We start from the raw sequence: 17,255 nt of genomic DNA, 5'->3' as shown, positions 1-17,255 counted from the left end.
AGTCTATTATAGAGAACTTTTACGACAGAACTTTACGGCATTCTCACGCACACGCAGCCGCAGTTGGCTGACCTTCCGTGGTACTCAACTAAGCATGGCAGCCCGGGCACTGACGAAAGGTATTTTCAAGTGTTTTTAACTGTGCGGTACAATATTGTTGTAGTCGGAATATTTTGAGTGTATGACACAAATTTTCAGGTTTGTAGAACAAGTGTGGCATTGTCTGTGTTATGCTTGTAATCCAAATCGACAAGTAGCAAACAGCTAACGTCAGTAGCTAGCTAGGTAGCTAGCAGCACTCGCTTGTTAGGAGTCAATTTGTGATGTTTTTACCGACTTGTGTGCCCTGTGTTTAGGCCTTTTGGGGCTACGACACTTACGAGCTGTTACAGTCGGATACTCCTCTGTCGGACATCAACATGCCGCTGCAGCGTCCATCAACTTACCTCAACAACAAACTGACAATGTTACAGGTGAGCTAACCGGCGAATGCGAAGCTAGCGTATAGGTAAGCTAACGTTAGCCAGTGCTGTTTTTCTCCAGACTTTAAGTAATATCATTTCTCCTTCATGCAGAACAAATAATGAACCGGCCACTTGAGAAGCCGGACTTTTTCCATGTGTCAGAGCTCTTCTCGTTGAAAGACCTGTTCGACGCCAGAGTGCATCTTGGCCATAAAAAAGGTTGCAGGCACAGGTTGGTATTAAGTCGCACACCTCATCAACTTAAAAGATCACATTTGTTTACAATCACATTTTCAAAGCTCAATGGGATGTTCATAAAGCATTTGTTTATTTTGTTGCAAATCCACAATTGCAGTCGATAATTGTGCGAACTGCATAATTATTATTTCATTCCAGAGCCAATGCATTGGTGTTGCAGTAGTGTTAAAAGTACTTAAATTATCATTACAGTATTTTAATGGCAGCCATACTGTGTTGTATGTAACGCAATCCAAAATGTTGCTGCTAAACTACATAACTCCAGGTACTCCAGTTGATTTAATAGTGACTCACTGTTTATGATTCAACATTAGTTGTTTTGTACTGAGCACCTCTATTTAATTGTGCGTTGGACGTTTAAAATGCCTAATTACACATCTAACAAAGATTTAATGCCTTCTCATTAAGATCTGCAGGAAATGTTGAGGTAGTATCAACACTACCTTTATGCATTAAGATTAGCTTACTGCAGCAAAGAAACTGATGAGAAGGAATAATCTTGTGAGCTGTTGTTTGAGTGTCATATCAATGAGGCAATATAACGCAGAGGGGAATGCAATAGGCTGCAGCGACTAAATATGCGAATAATAGAATAAACATCCCAGTCACAACTGTGTACCATCAATTTTATATTTTGATTAATGGCCTTTTTTTATTTATTTATTTAAACCTAGGCTTATGGAACCTTACCTCTATGGTTGCCGTTTGGACCACGATATAATTGATCTTGACCAGACCGTGGAGCACCTTCAACTAGCCCTGAACTTCACTGCCCATGTTGCATATCGTGGTGGCATCATACTATTTGTCAGCCGCCGGCGTCAGTTTTGTCACCTGGTGGAGAGCACTGCTAAGGAATGTGGGGAGTATGCCCACACGCGGTACTGGCAGGGCGGCCTCCTTACCAACGCCCCCATCCAGTACAGCCCTGGAGTCCGCCTACCAGACCTCATCATTTTCCTGTCCACTCTCAACAATGTGTTTCAGCAGCACGTAGGGATCAGAGATGCAGCAAAGATGAACATTCCCACGGTGGGTGTGGTGGACTCAAACTGCAACCCAAGCCTGGTGACGTACCCTGTGCCTGGGAACGATGACACTCCAGCTAGCATGGAGCTGTTCTGTCGCCTATTCAAGATGACTATCAACCGTGCCAAGGACAAAAGGAGACAGATGGAGCTACTGTGCAGCCTGTCAGCACCCTCCACTCCAAGCTCCTGATGTTATATATTCTGAAACAAGTGACATTGAAAATGCATTTATATAAAGTCAATTCAGTCTGCTGCTCCTTATCATCATGCGTCTGCGTTTGGAAAAGATCTGATGGCGATGATGCTAGCGAAATATGCTGCAGTGTTAAGACTGAACTTGTGTGCATGTTTGTAACATCAATGAATCTTGTTTCTGTGACATGGTCTTGTTCTTAACATTTCCTTGCAGTGTAAGTGAATCACGTTGCAGCGTGTTTGTCCAAATTCAACCGTTGATGATTACATGAACCTCCACGGCCTGTTGACATTCTAAATCAGACACCATTTGTTTTATTCACAATCATGTGCACACAAACATTACCCAATTAACTTTACTCCTTCAGATGATATCACAGTATCACACTTACAACATCTGTTTTTTTTTTTCTCCAAAAACCCTGCTTAAATTCAGTCACTGAATGTGCTGCAACATGACACAATAACAATAATTTGACAATTAAAAATACCCAATGTAGCATCTTTAAATCTCTTGTTTTATCTGAACAGTCTAAAGCCCAAATGTATTCAATTTATTTTGATGTAAAGCAGCGATGGAGAAAAATTCTCACATTTGAAGAGATGGAACCAGAAAATGTTGAACAATTACTGAAACAATCAGCTCTTTTAAAATAGTTCCAGGTTGGTTTTCTGTAAGTTTATTTACTAGTTGTTGCAGCTCTAATTTAAGTATTGAGAGTATGAGATAACATGTCCCCATGCAAGAGTAGTTGCACCTTTGCTGTAGTTTAGCAAAATGGTAAGCTCTGTACTGCCAAAGTCATTAAAATTTACTTTTGTGTTCATCTGGTAAATGTTTAATTCATGTCACTTTTAGAGTGTTTTATGAAACAATATCAACAATAATGGTTTAAATTCTGAATATGATCTTTTCTGTGTTTTTGCTACTATGTAAATAGCTAGTAGTGTCTAATTTAACTTGTTATGGCACCATCACTGTATTAGAGAATATTTAAAGAAGTCACTAAATTGCAAAAGCATCAAACTAATATTTAGTGCGGTAAATAACGCCTGTTCTTTCGCGACAGTTGATGAATTTTGGCTTCTCTCGGGTTCCGTAGTGGCGCAGTAAGGTCACCTGACCACCGGCCAAACAGCTGCGAGGATAAACATGGTAAGTGGGAGAATATGACGAAGTTACAGAAAGTTTATAACGATTGTATTTTTTAAAACATCGTTTTCCACATTACTGATGAAAACAGTTTCACGTGTTTCATAATTTAAATGTTCGCTAATAATAGCAAATGTTAAAGCTAATAACCAAACGCCATTTCTACTTAAACTCAAACTTCCACTTAACAGTATTAATCACAGTTGACCTTTGTTTTCAGATAAATGCCAGCACTGTTTTAGGTTTTAGGACATCCCAAGTTCACGTTCAGGATGGTATCACAACTTTCACTTTGCTTTATTATAATTTTATAGTTAAACCTATCCGAATTTGCCGAAATTTTAAAATGAATAAATATGACCTGTATGGCCGTTAACAGGCGTCAGTCTTTACTACGAAGTGGCAGTAATGTTGAGCTTAAAAATGTTCCCAGTTTTAGTGTAAATTGTTCTAGGCAACCTTTGGTGGGGAGAAATAATTCTAGAAATGTCAAAGATATGGGAAAAGACTGGAACACAAACGTCCCACTGTCGCCCCCTGGTGACTTTAATAGAGAGGGACAGTCTGTCTGATGGATGATAGACTGATTTGGTCTGTTCATGTAAATAATGAAAAGCAGAGCCCATTGTGACAACACTGTGTTGCCCTATCAGCTGACCAAAACCCCAAAAATATGAAGTTACAGATGAGTAAGAAAGCCAGAAAAAAATCATATTTGATAAGCTGGAACCTGTAATTCTGACAAAGTGATGAATAAAAGAACTGACAGAAAAATGACGTGGTTGTGGAAAATAAAAATCCAGGGACAGCAACATTTTGTCAATCAAGAAGTTGTTTAATATTCACCATGAAATGTTGCTAGAAGTTAGAGGTCAGCCAAAGCAAATTGTACCATGTTTTCCAAATGTGTCCATGCTGCCCTGTGCTGTTGAATAATACGAGTAACTTGATTTCTCACTTATAGATGTGGCCTTCAGGGCTGTTTCATGGATACCAAATGTTAATGGACCAATGGACAATGATCTCTGGTATGTAAATACATTTGAATGGGTATGATCTTGTATTGGAGTATGTGTCTCCTCTGTCTTCTGATGTATTTCTCCTGTTCATGCTGGTGGATACACAGCGAGAAGATGGTGGCCTTGCCCTCATGAGGACAGCTGGTCCCGATTATTGAGATGACAGCGGTACACAGCATGGTAACAACAATTGGCCATGATATCTTAACCAATTGTCTCGATAAATTGGTCTGTCTGACTGTGTTTTCCGTCAGTCTTCAATTATGTGTCTGAGAAAAAAAATAAACACTGAGAGACTTCAGCTCGTTCAAAACTCTACAGCTATTAACCAGAACCAAGAGGAGAGAGCACATTAGTCCAGTTTCAGCTGCTCTGCACTGGCTTCCTGTCACATGCAGGATTGATTTTATGGTCCTCCTCCTTGTATACAAAGCCCTGAATGAGCTAGCTACATTGCTCACTCCCTTGTTCACTATTTTAGCTTTGCACTTTGCCCATTACTATGCAGTGCTGCATTTCTTTAAAAATCTTGTATTTTTCTTGATTTTATGCGCTCTATGTACTCTATTTTAACTCTATCACTACTATTATTAAATGGATTCTATTTTCATCTTATTTTTGCTGTGGTTATCAAGTTGGTTTTATTCTTCATTACATTTATTTTCTATCCCTCTTTTTATGGTTTATGTGTTTTAATGCATGTGATTTCTTTGTTGTGAATCACTATAGGCACCAGTTCTTGTGTAAAAGATACTATACTAATACAGTTTGCTATTATTATTATTAATATTATAATTATTGTATTGTTTATTTGTAGCACAAACATCAACCCTATCAGTCGCAGCAGATTGCTGGTGTCCCACTCACTGTTTGAATGATGCTTTTTAGGTGAATTTCATCATAAATCACACATACACATCAAATGATTCATCCTTTGCAAATATTCCTGGTCATTCTGAAAATGAAAACATGCAGTACATCCTCATTCGAAGGTATCAAGAAAATTTAAGAGACACAAGAAGTAGGGCAAAAACACAGTTGATGTGGTTTAAACATTTTGTCTCTGCTTCTTTTCTGCTCGTTAAGATCTTCATCATATGGAGGTCCAGAGGTTCACCTCCACCAGATGAACCTGCGGAGCAGTGGCAGAGTTGCCTGGGAAGGTGAGAATCCATGCTGACTTGATACTTGCAGACTATTTGCTCCTGCGTTTCCTCTGCAGTCGTCCCAACGTGTCCCATGAGACGTTGCACTGTGTCATTGCGTTTAGCCTGTGTCATGAGGTGGCAGAGAATAGAAAGTCTACACTATCATCTGTGTTCAGCTCCTCCAACATCACCCCAAATCGCCTCGATTTGTTCAAATGTTCCAGAGACTTGAGACTTAAAATTTTCCCTATCATTAATATAAATAATATAGCATACATCGTGTGCTCAGCAGGGTCTGCTGTTTCATACAATATTGCCATTTAGGCAATAGGATTTACTATCTTTGAGGTAGAAGCAGGAGTATGAGAGGTGCGTCTCATCTAAAACCTCAATGAAATGTGCTGTCAAACAGCGGTTACCATGGCAACCCCTGACTGTAGTTGGGACCATAAAGCTAATTGAGATGAGCTTATTATTGCAGTTTGACACACACACAGGACGCAGACATGCTTGCACTTTTTCAAGCATTTTTCAAGTCTTAGGATGTTCCACATCTTTCACACATTCCGACATTCATTCAACTGTTCAGTCCCATTCATACGAATTGAACATTTTCCCACATTTCCACGTCTGAGCCAGTGATGCAGTTTAGCTCCCAGCCATTATTCATATTCCTTTAGCTGTTTCTTTGTACAAAGTGAGGCTAGCTGTGCAGTTTAGCATCCAGTTTACACTGTATTTTGAATCTTTCATCGCCTTTCCACCATTCCACCTACTCATATTCTTTTTAACCTTATTCGTTAGTCACGTTAGTTATTCATTCATAGTTTGAGAAACTATTCAAATCTTCCAATGTTCCACATCTTTCAGACGTTGAGATTTACTCATAGTAATTAGAGCTTTTCCAACTAATTGAACTCTTCAGACTCCTTCAGCTACTTGCTCGTACAAAATATACACACTATTTGGCATCCTCCATCCTCTTTTCAAACTATTCATACTCCTATTATACACTTTCATAGGTTGCTATTACTCAGTTTATAAAACCACCAAAATGTAGCGTCAGCTTTTCAACATCCAGCGGTCACACTAAACTTTCTTCAGAAATTGCCTTCTCTCGTTTAGCTACCCACGACACCTTTGTTGACGTTGCAACAGCAGTTGAGGCCCCAAGACTACTCATGGCACTTTTTAAAACATAGTTAAAAATACTTCTGCTCTTTTACACGTACTCCTCTGAGGTTTATCAGGGCATTATTTTATTTGTTCTATGTAGGTTCCACTGGAATTTCTCACCAGCAGAGTCGATTAGGCCCCAGCACATCCAGCTGACTGCTCATTTTCTCTGTTTGCTATCTGTCGAGCATTTCATGCAACATGCCCACTTATTTTAAAAGAATGAATTCAAACATATATCAGCAATTGAATTTTGATAAATGCTTTAAATATAAACTTTTTTTCTAGAATGGAATGTATGATCAGTCTGATGTTTTCATTGTGGAATATTGGATCAACTGAATAGAATAGATTCTCCCCTATATGGCATCAGAAAGGAGCTGCGCTCCAGCCTGAAGCACAGACCAGGCATTCACCTTCATCCACTGTGTCCCTCACAGGATCACCTCCTCGTGAGCTGAGACGAAGGACACGGGGAGCGTCTTCAGTCAGGATTCTAGGTCAACAGGACAGTATGTGTCTAACTGCTGAAGAGGTATCTCCCTCTTAACCACCGGTTCTCAACCTGTGGGTCCCAAAGCTTCATGGAGGGTTGCAAGCTCTTCTTGATTTTCAGGGATGTAGGAAAACTTTCAGTATACTCAGTGATACAAATGATAAAAAAAAAAAAAATGTTGGGAACCACTGCTCTAGACCAAGACCAGTACCACCACCATGTGGAGAGGAAGTTAAGACATGTGGGGGAGTAATCAGACAGGATTCCCTGTCAGAAAGAGACCAAACCATCTCTGCCATCTGCAGTTCTCCCAGTTCTCCCACAGAAAGCTCCTTCACAAGTTTCTAAAGAGGCCCAGGGACAAAATCAACCAAGGGCTGCGTCAGTGGTGTTTATACATGGTAACCATTCAGATACAATGTGTGTCCCATGTATGCATATACATTTATTTCTGGCTTTTCTTGTTGCTTTCATGCAGTACACCGATGCAGAAGTGTGATTATCTTCAATTAAACGAGTAATGTATTGACAATCAAAAAGAGTTCAACTTGTTATTCTAAAAAGCCATCCTGCTTTTAGAATATGTTTATTCCAGCAACAGATTACTGAATATTTGATAAATTCTTCATATTTTCAGCCATCTGGTTTCGTTGTGACACCAAAAGAATCAGAAATAGATTCTTCATTCAAAATTTCTGGTGATGTGGTCACACTGCTGAGGTGGCTGCACGAGGAACTGCACCTGCTGGAATTTAACTGAGGAACAGCAAGCGCTCACTGACGAGTTTGCCTTGTACTCAGTTGTCGGTGTGACTCAGGCACCGTCCCATCTGTGCAACTCTGGAGGAGTAAAAGGAGGAGAAATTGTTGTGAGAATGGCACCATCTCATCACTGGACAAATTTTTTAACCCCTGAATCATCGCATCCTGATTGCTTTGTTTGACCAAACTGAGGCAGAAAGTCAACAGCAGCTGTGATAGAGTCCCTGCTCTCAGCGTGGGCGTCCTGGTGGGTCTTGGTCAAAGACCGTTCTTCACCAATCACAGCACGAGAGATGTCATCTGCAAGAGCTTCAGCCGCCAGAAAGATGTCCCCCTGCAGCCGCTCGTACTCAGAGTCTGACACCTGAACCAAAAGAGGTTCTATGATGTCAGCCACCTCCTTTTACCTGGGCAGCTTTGGCTTTTGCTTCTGCAAAGCTGTCACAGCCACCATCAGTGTCTCTCATCCCCAGATCTTTAAGCTTTTTGTCCTCCTGCATATGTCTACGTGGTCGACATGAGCAAAATATGTCAGGCTTGATACAGAGGAAATCATTGCCTGGAGAATATTATGTGTAAATTGATGAATGTACATTTAAAATAATGCATTGGAAAACTAACGCATGATGGGGCTTCTATGAGGTTTGAAGTCAGTCTGCATCATTTTCTGTTTCATGTTATATATTAATTTTATGACAGTTTCCTGTCGTCCACAGTCAATACAGAGTGAAAATGCATTACAACAGAAGACACAGGGTTAAACATGCCTCTGTCCCAATTCTTTGTTGCAGGCATCAAATTCAGGATGACAAGAAACCATTAACAAATTAAAGGACAATAGACAAATGTTACAATATGTCAATGTCCTTGCAATATTGAGTGCTCTACATATCAGTAATAATAGTATTCTACTGTGACAAATACATATTTATTTCTGTGCAATAGCATTAATGCTTTAACCACCATGTACAATTTCTGTAAAGTCTGTGAAATTCTACAGAATTTTTGCCAGTATATTTTCATGACAATATGTATTTTTTACATATTTTTTTCTCTTATGTAGTGCTTTGTATAAAATGTACACATATAGTCAGCTTTTATTTTGTATTCTGTATTTTGTACTTCTCTATTTCTGTTGCTTTTTTCCCCCCCCAACTGCTGTTATCTGCTACCTGTAATACCCATATTGCCCCGGTTGGAGATCAATAAAGTCAATCTTATCTTATTTTATCTTATCTTAATAAATGCAACGTCCTAGTAGGTTCATGACAATAATGTAAAAGTAGACTCAAATAGATCTGTTGCTTCAATGTTAATAAGGGCACGCAAAATAACCCAGTGTTTTATTTTATTTTTTATTTTTTGTTGACATTTTTAATCTCTCAACAGCTTTGACTTCTCTGCATAATCTAAAATCTATCTTTAAGTGCTGTTGACGGTTGTTGTTTCCTCTCAGGAAGAACAGGACAGGAAACGCAGGCTAAATTTATGTCGGCGGCATAAAACCACCTCACAGCTGAGACCCCGCATCCTCCCCTTTAACGGAGCGCAGTGATGAGTCGCTGGGCAGCGGAGGTTGTGTGCTCGTCGGATCATCCACCGGTTTTTTTTTCCTGTGTCAGTTGTGTCCAGCTTCATCTGACGAGATAACGAAGAAAGCTGCGTTTTGCGTTAATCGGATTCGCTGGTGATCGCGGCCGGAAGAGGTCTTTAATTTTGGCCGCATATGGCGCTTAAATCTGAAATTGCCTAATTTCAAGGACGCGCTCTTGTTTTCATTTTTTCTCTTCATGCGAATGATCTTGAATTGAAAAACTGGATGATCAAACCGTACTCTAAAGACCCCGTGCTGTTGTTGCAGTGAAACAGGGAGCTGGAGGAGATATGATGGCATACGCTGCGCCGCATCACTGCGCGGTTTCTGGTTATCCGCGACGCATGGCGTAGGTTTGCCGTGAGGATGTGATCGGACAGGGATCCCTGGTTTCTCGCTCCGCTGCCTCCTCGCAGAGTCGCTCATGATGCCCAGAGCTTTGCGGAGACTGGTTCATCTGGTGCTGTTCTGCCCGTTGTCCAAAGGGCTGCAGGTATGTAGGTAGGACAGCATGATGTCAGTCTGCTGCCCTTTGTTGCAGTGACAGGGTCCGCACGGTAAATCACCTGAATGCGTGCCAAAACCACCAGGCCGGTATCTGCGTGGACTGCACCACAAAATGTCGTGGATCTTAAACATTTGAGAGTATTACAGGGTGCAGGATGTCCATTGATCGACCTTATGAATTCAACTCATTCAAATTCAAGGCGCTGCATTTAACAGCTGTGTTTACCCCCCCACACACACACCTTTTTAATTATGACCCCTTCAGTTTAGTAAAGGTTTGCCATGTATTTGATGTCTGTGAGTTATTAGCACTTAAACGAGACAATTCTTCCCTAAACTTCTGATATGGATTCATTTAACTTATGGTTCAAAACTCAAAGAGGAAAAGATTAGAACACATTTGTGTGGCTGGCCCTAAAGTCAAGTCAAATTTATTTATATACAACATTTCACACAAGGCGAGCTCAGTGTCCTTTACACACGACAAGTACAAACAACACAAAATAGAACATGAATAGATTTTTTATATGTTTTTAACACATAGATTTTAAAATGTCTAGTTCTAGTTTTTGAAATATGACCCAGTGGGTGGGCCCATAGTAACTGAATGCAGCTTCACCAGATTTATTTCTGATCGTGGGTTCAGGTAGGAGACCAGTGTGATCTGGGGTCTCTGGTGGTTTTGTTAGCAGTGAGCAGGTCACATGTATTTAGGAGCTTAGACCATTAAGTAATTTGTAGACAGTGAGCAATATTTTGAAATCAAATCCGTATTTTATCGGAAGCCAGCTTTTTGAGTACTCTAGCTGCAGCATTTTGAATGAGCTGGAGTCATCTCACAGTCTTTTAGGATTCCCCCAATATAGCACTAATCAGGTTCAGAGGAGACGAACATGTGAACAAGTTTTTCAGCATCTGACTGTGACAAGATTGATAAACTTTAGAAATATTTTTTTGGTGCTAAAATGTAGGCCTAGCTATACTACTAATGTGTCTTGTGAAGTTGAGTTTCGAATCCAAGATAACAGCTAGATTTCTAACCTGGTCACTGGGTTTCAGAGACAGCGAGATCAGTTTGGACTGGATCTCCTGTCTGACCTGCAGATTCTAATTTCACTGATTTGGTCAGTTATAGGGCTGAGGTTATTGTGTGAAAGTGAAATATACAATCGTGTATCATCAGCATATGGATGGTAAGAGATATCGTGTTGGAATCAAGTAGCAGCATATGTAGATTGAACAGGAAGGGGCCTAGAAACTAAACCTTTTGGGACCCCGCAATGAATCTAGATTTAAAATTGTCAAGAGAAAGTTCAGCCTGTAAGGTTGGAAGAGCCTGTTAATGACACAGCTGGACTGAATTTTCTAGTCTACTGAGTTAAATGTCATGGCTGACAGCTGCTGTCCGGTCTAGTGTTATGGAGGATCTTTGATTACATTAATGAGAGCTGCTTTAGTGCTGTGGTTAGTCCCGAGGACAGCGGCCTGACTGCCATATTGGGTGCAGCCATACAAACGTATATAAATAAAAAAAAAATTAATGATAAAAATCAAACTTTTGATACGTTTAAGTACATTTTGCTGTTAATTCTTAGGTAGTATTTCTAAAGCAGGACTTGGACTTATTACAGAGTATATTTACATTAATCTATGGTCTCTTTACTTAAGTATAGGCTCAGAATACTTATTTTTCCACTGATTATCAGCTCACTTTGTTTTATCCTGACCTGAGTGACCACGTGTTCTTTCAATCACTGTAGTTTAGATCTATTTTCATGACCAGTTGCTGTGTCTTCTTGACTTTTTGTGTATTCTTCTTCTCCATCCCATCCAACCCTTTTCTCCCACTCCCTCGAAGAGTCGTCTCCCAGCCATTAAGGTGAAGTACCTTCTCCTGGCATGGATGGGCATCCTCATTGCCAGCTGGGTCATCTATATGCAGTATGCCTCCTACTCGGAACTCTGCCGCGGGCACGTCTGCCATATGGTCATTGTAAGTGTCGTCTCTGAATACTACAGCAGCCAATTTCAATAGTAAAAAAAAAATCTGACACATTGTATAATATTTTTAAGCATGTTTGTGGTCTACATAGAATAGGAAAAGTGCTCAGACACATGAATAATATGCAAGACTTCAAAACAAAGGGAAATTTGGCAGGAGAAGGAAGAGGAGGGACAGTTGGGGGCTGCTTGGTTTGGCCTCTTCCTTCATGCTCCGCCTTTGACACTGGATGAGATGCAGCCTATAACTAAACTACTCTCCTGCTGTGCTTGTTTCCAGAGCTTTCAGCTGCTGACAACAGAACAGGCACTGACATTTATTGAGACACTCCAGGCACACAATCGATGATGTAAGCTCATTGTAACAAATAATCAGGTCTGCACAACAGATGGATGTATAGTTTGTGATCGCCTCAGTTTCTGACAGTGTGAAAAATAAAAGTCCACTCGATTATATGGACGCTTTTCATGCCACTAGATTTGTATTTGTGGTAGTTTTTTAGTGTAGTTTATATTAAAGGCAAATATAGAGTTGTTTAGTGGTTTAGTTTAAAATGTTCTAATGTGCAACCTCCTCTGTGGGCCTGACAGTTTTTCATTTGAACTTGAACTCTTTGGCACATACATTTGCACTTTTGTTAATGGGTTGACTCACTGAATAAGAATAATTCATTTTTTTGTGCCACTTTGGGGCAGTGAAACAAAAACAAATATAACTGACATATCATCTTAGCAAATAGTGCCTTATTTACTCATCCAGGGAATACGGAGCAACATTATCATATATTTGGCTTTCTGTCCATGCCCACTTGATGAATGTATGTCAACATTCGGTCTCCACTAACTCCTGAGAGAGCTATCCATCTTGTTTGCTACTAAATGCTCCACTATGTTCCCTATCTATTCTTGAGTGCATCACTGTACCTAGATTTTCTATTTTAAGCCCCACAAACCTCTAGCTATTTTGTCACAGTATATGAAATCAGATTGCAGTGTTTTCAGATGATGTTGTTGTGCAGATACTTGCATGAAGATGCACTGGATCATTTATTCATATTAGTATACTAACAGTCTTATCGGGTAAAATGCCACCAATGTCAGGACATGAAACTCAAACATATTGTCTAGACCTACATCTAGTTCTGATGTATTATACTAATATTATACTAAATAGTTAATTTTGGGACCATTGCAGTGGTATATACATTTAGTATAAAAGCACAAAAAACAAAGCCTTGTTCTTAAACCATTGATTCTGTGCTGAACATACACATACAGCTAATTTTCATTCTATATTGCATTTAATTACCAGATGCAGTTAAATTTGGGCAGGTGGTAGCATCAGATGGTGAGCATTAGAAGGAAACCAGAGAGCGACAACTAATGGACAGGAGCAGCGTGGCACATCTCGAATGAGATGTGATGTTAGAAATGTGTTGGATGGAGCACAATTAAAGGTTTGAGAGACTATTTGCAGACCTTGGAGGTGTAAATAAACAGAAATACTTATAATATTATAATATTGGATTTGCAAGAGGGTGAGGCACTTGGATAATCTGTTTCCTGTGGTTAATGATGTGCATTTCCTGTTTCCTTTGCAGTGTGATCACTACAGAAGGGGCATAATATCAGGCTCGTCCTGCAAGGCATTGTGTGATCAGAGGACTCTAACCCTGCAGCGTTGCATGTCCACCTCCTCCATACATCAGGTAAAATAAACACACACACCAACTTTTACTCTAAGAAAAGACTTCCAAACCTGCCACAAGTTGCATGCAATCACTGTTTTTTTTTTCTTCTCACAGTGAAACTTTTTAATGTGCAAACCAGAAACGCAAGCATTTCTTACATTTAGATTATTGAATGAAGTGGCACAGCTTTTATTTATGCTTTTGAAATATATCATATAATTATTTTATTATAACATCGTCAATGTGGCTTCCCCACACACATATTTTAAAAAAACAACAAAAATTGTATAATTTGTGTGATATTTTCATTTAATTCTAAAAGAAATCGAAATTCTGGCTCATCGATTTACAGTTTGGTCTGAAACAGATTTTGCTGTTGTTTTTGTTGCTTTTTTTCTGGAGGAAAACAAAACTTTAATATTAGGAAATGTGAGATCAAATGTTGGAACACACTGAGAAAATGTTGGGACGACATTTAGTATCAGACGTGATTCCTGCCATGTTTATTGCAAATCTGAAAAGGATAGTTGTAGTTGTAAGCAGTGATCGTTTGTGTACCAGCTAATGGTAAATCAGCAGGCGAAGGTAAGGTTTGACCTTTATACAGTTCTGAACGTCTTTTCAGCTTGTGTTAAATTGATGCTTGTATTTAAAAAAAAAACACTTCCCAACCACTGGCCTTTAATGTACAACTCACATACAAGCATCCATTATCATCTCTTATTATTGTCACTTTTCTGTTCTTGCAGGTGTACACTGGACTGTGGAAGGAGAGACCTGTCGTGATCAAGTGTGGTGTTGAGGATCCAGTGAAGACTGACGGGGCTCCAGACTCTGTGCTGAGACAAGAGATGAGCCTGTTTGACAAGCCCACTCGTGGAACCTCTATGGATGAATTTAAAGAGATGCTGCATAGCTTCCTAAAGGTCTTTTTTTCTTAGCAGTTACATTATATATGATAAATAAATATTCCTTGTTCCTTTTTTTGTTTTACCATGTTTGCCTCATAATAACCTGTTGTTGTGTTGACCTCCTTCATGCAGGCTAACCTCGGTGAGCAGTCGTCTTTGAGCACCTTGGTGGACCGGGTCATTACTCTAGCTGATGTCAACCAGGATGGCAAGGTGTCTCTAGCAGAAGCCAAGTCTATCTGGGCTCTTCTCCAGATCAACGAGTTCCTCCTGATGGTGGCGCTGCAGGAGAAGGAGCACACCCCCAAGCTGCTCGGCTTCTGTGGAGACCTGTATGTGACAGAGCGTGTGGCCCACAGCTCCCTCTACAGGCTGGAAGTGCCTCATTACCTGCAGGCTCTGGTCCCAGAGGCTTTGAGCTCCAGCCTGAACCACTGGCTCGCACCAGCCTGGCCCCGCAGGGCTCGCATCACCATTGGCCTGCTGGAGTTTGTGGAGGAGGTCTTCCACGGGTCCTACGGGAGTTTCCTAATATGCGATGCCAGCCCTCGCCATGTGGGCTACAATGCAAAATATGACTGCAAGATGGCCAACCTGCGCAGTGTGGCATCTGAGGCCGTTGTACGGGGATTTTTGAGGGGGCGACGCTGTGAGACTAATGCAGACTGCACTTATGGCCGGGACTGCACGGCCACTTGTGATCGACTAGTGAAGCAGTGTAATACTGAGGTTGTACAGCCCAATCTAGCAAAGGTATGTGTGCTCCTGCAGGATTTTCTGCTTTTCGGAGCACCTTCAGACCTCCGGGGGGATCTGGAGAAGCAGCTACGCACCTGTGTGACACTCAGCGGTCTGGCAAGCCAGATGGAGGTGCATCACTCACTAGTCCTTAACAACCTGAAGACATTACTGTGGAAGAAAATTTCTAACACTCAGTACTCTTGAAAACAGGTGAGATTATCCAGCCCGTACCTCCACATAATACCTGAATTATTACATGAACGTGAGTAGTTTTTGCTTGTGAAGCTTTGCCAAATGTTTTCGAGGGTGGTGGTGATTAATGTATTTTCACTCTACATTGACTGTGAACAACAGGAAACTGTCAAATATTGAATATATAACATGAAGCGGCAGATGATGCACACTCACGTAAAACCTCATAGAAGCCCCATCATGCATTTATTTTCCAATGCATTATTTTGAGAATTACATTCATCAGTTTAGACATAATATTCTCAGGGCAATGCCTATGACTTTATTTGTAAAATAACATGTAAGTAAATGATTAGTTTTCAAAATGGTTTCATAGAATATTCTTTCGTTTTGTCCCTAGCAGAGACAAAGTTAAATTATGACATGGTTTGATTGTTTTTGTACAAATGTAAATATGAAGGAACATTGTTTGTTCCTGTGTATAAATTAATCTCCATCTAAGGCAGACATAAAGTACAAGTAATGGATGAAATTGTAAATCTATATAAATCTATATCTATCTATCTAGATATTGATATATATAGATATAGATAGAAGGATATGTCTATATGTGTGTTCACTTCAATTTGAATATATACAATACAAGATAGATAGATAGATAGATAGATAGATTATGTAAGTGTCAAGGAAATGTCCCCCTTGTATTGATCTGATATTAATGTATTCAATTTGAAGTGAACAGGCCAGAGTTGTAAAGGACAATCAGAAATGATTAAACTTGAATGAATCCATATAAGTTTCAACACAGTGTAAAACTGCATTCATCTGACCTGGGTAGCTCGTCTGCAGTCTGTTGGCAGGTCACAGTTTAAACATCCACATCAGCACGAAACAAACTAGACAAAGACAAAACATATAATAGACACATACACTGACATCACACATGCACAGACACCATGTCTATATACTGACCAGTTAGACTACACAGAACTTTAGATCACAGAAAACTGGTGAAGGAGTTCATGAAGCACAACAAATCGAAGACATTCAACAGTGATACAGTGACAGTTCCCATGGACAGAACAGGATCACAGATGGACGAGACACAGGAGGTTAGAGTTGACACCACTGGTCCCGTGATTTAATTCGTTTTCAAAAGGATGACACTGAAACAATGGGAATCGTTCAAATCAGCCCCCCCGATGATCCCACTAAAATATTGTGGGCAGAATTCATAGTCACGGTCCGTATTCATCAGGACGCCAACGCTGAGAGCAGGGATTCGATCACAGCCGCTGTTGAGTTTCTGCTTCAGGCTGGTGAAACACAGCAGGATGGAAACCATGATGCGATGATTCAGAGGTTAAAAAATAGGTCCAGTGATGACATGGTGCCATTCTCACAACAATTTACTAATCTCCTCTGGAGTAGCATCACAGATGGGACGGTGAACAGAGTGCAGATTCTCCTGCAACACTCAGGCTGGCAGCTGCACCGACAGTGTGAAGCTCGCTTTATCTGCAGAGCCAGTGGAACCAGGACAGGACAGACAGAAGAATGTGAGGAAACACCTGCCGACCAGAAGACAGCAGCACGGACAGACAGACACAAAAGATTTTCAGATTTTATCGCCCCTCTTCATGTCCCTCTTTGTTATGTCCCCCACTGTTATCCTGGCCTCAGTTGTATGGTTGGGAACGGTGCAGCAGCATCCCTCTACATCAAAGAAAAAACATACAATGAGAAATCAAGAACACTTCTAATAAGATATTCATATTTCAATTTAGTCATATTTTCTCTGGATAAATCCAGCAAATTCACCTTGAAAAACAAAAAACTACAAACTACACTCATTAAAAGAACAAGCAGACAAAATACTAAATACTAAGACGGCAAAGATGAACTGAACTGAACTG

The 17,255-nt window shown here is 40.2% G+C and overlaps 2 protein-coding genes and 1 long non-coding RNA gene across 4 annotated transcripts; all 3 read left to right on the top strand.

Moving 5' to 3' along the window:
- Positions 1 to 68: 68 nt before the first annotated feature.
- On the top strand, positions 69 to 2,775 carry mrps2 (mitochondrial ribosomal protein S2). Its single transcript, XM_041960585.1, has 4 exons — positions 69 to 119; positions 357 to 473; positions 576 to 696; positions 1,397 to 2,775. The coding sequence occupies exons 1-4, from the start codon at positions 95 to 97 to the stop codon at positions 1,941 to 1,943; spliced, it is 810 nt and encodes a 269-aa protein (XP_041816519.1). The 5' UTR covers positions 69 to 94; the 3' UTR covers positions 1,944 to 2,775.
- A 224-nt stretch (positions 2,776 to 2,999) lies between these two features.
- Positions 3,000 to 8,898, top strand: LOC121623345. 2 transcript variants are annotated; one of them, XR_006007820.1, is made up of 6 exons: positions 3,000 to 3,104; positions 4,066 to 4,129; positions 4,228 to 4,300; positions 4,938 to 5,008; positions 5,207 to 5,283; positions 6,885 to 8,898. It is a non-coding gene; the product is annotated as an uncharacterized LOC121623345 (long non-coding RNA). The 2 variants fall into 2 exon arrangements; XR_006007819.1 differs by lacking the exon at positions 4,938 to 5,008 and having other exon boundaries at positions 3,012 to 3,104.
- Positions 8,899 to 9,363: 465 nt separating this feature from the next.
- Positions 9,364 to 16,078, top strand: dipk1b (divergent protein kinase domain 1B). The gene is made up of 5 exons (XM_041960516.1): positions 9,364 to 9,789; positions 11,662 to 11,796; positions 13,406 to 13,513; positions 14,245 to 14,421; positions 14,539 to 16,078. The coding sequence occupies exons 1-5, from the start codon at positions 9,721 to 9,723 to the stop codon at positions 15,349 to 15,351; spliced, it is 1,302 nt and encodes a 433-aa protein (XP_041816450.1). The 5' UTR covers positions 9,364 to 9,720; the 3' UTR covers positions 15,352 to 16,078.
- The last annotated feature ends 1,177 nt before the right edge of the window (positions 16,079 to 17,255 follow it).

This window comes from Chelmon rostratus, chromosome 19 (assembly GCF_017976325.1).
Source record: "Chelmon rostratus isolate fCheRos1 chromosome 19, fCheRos1.pri, whole genome shotgun sequence".
In the NCBI taxonomy this organism is placed as follows: Eukaryota; Metazoa; Chordata; class Actinopteri; order Chaetodontiformes; family Chaetodontidae; genus Chelmon; species Chelmon rostratus.
This window is presented reverse-complemented; position numbering and strand designations above follow the sequence as displayed.

Coding starts and splice junctions, on each gene's coding strand:
- dipk1b (XM_041960516.1), top strand. CDS start 9,721: ATGATGCCCAGAGCTTTGCGGAGACTGGTTCATCTGGTGCTGTTCTGC. Junction 13,514..14,244: donor CCACCTCCTCCATACATCAG/GTAAAATAAACA, acceptor CTGTTCTTGCAG/GTGTACACTGGACTGTGGAA. Junction 14,422..14,538: donor TGCTGCATAGCTTCCTAAAG/GTCTTTTTTTCT, acceptor TCCTTCATGCAG/GCTAACCTCGGTGAGCAGTC.
- mrps2 (XM_041960585.1), top strand. CDS start 95: ATGGCAGCCCGGGCACTGACGAAAG. Junction 120..356: donor AGCCCGGGCACTGACGAAAG/GTATTTTCAAGT, acceptor CCCTGTGTTTAG/GCCTTTTGGGGCTACGACAC. Junction 697..1,396: donor AAAAAAGGTTGCAGGCACAG/GTTGGTATTAAG, acceptor ATTTAAACCTAG/GCTTATGGAACCTTACCTCT.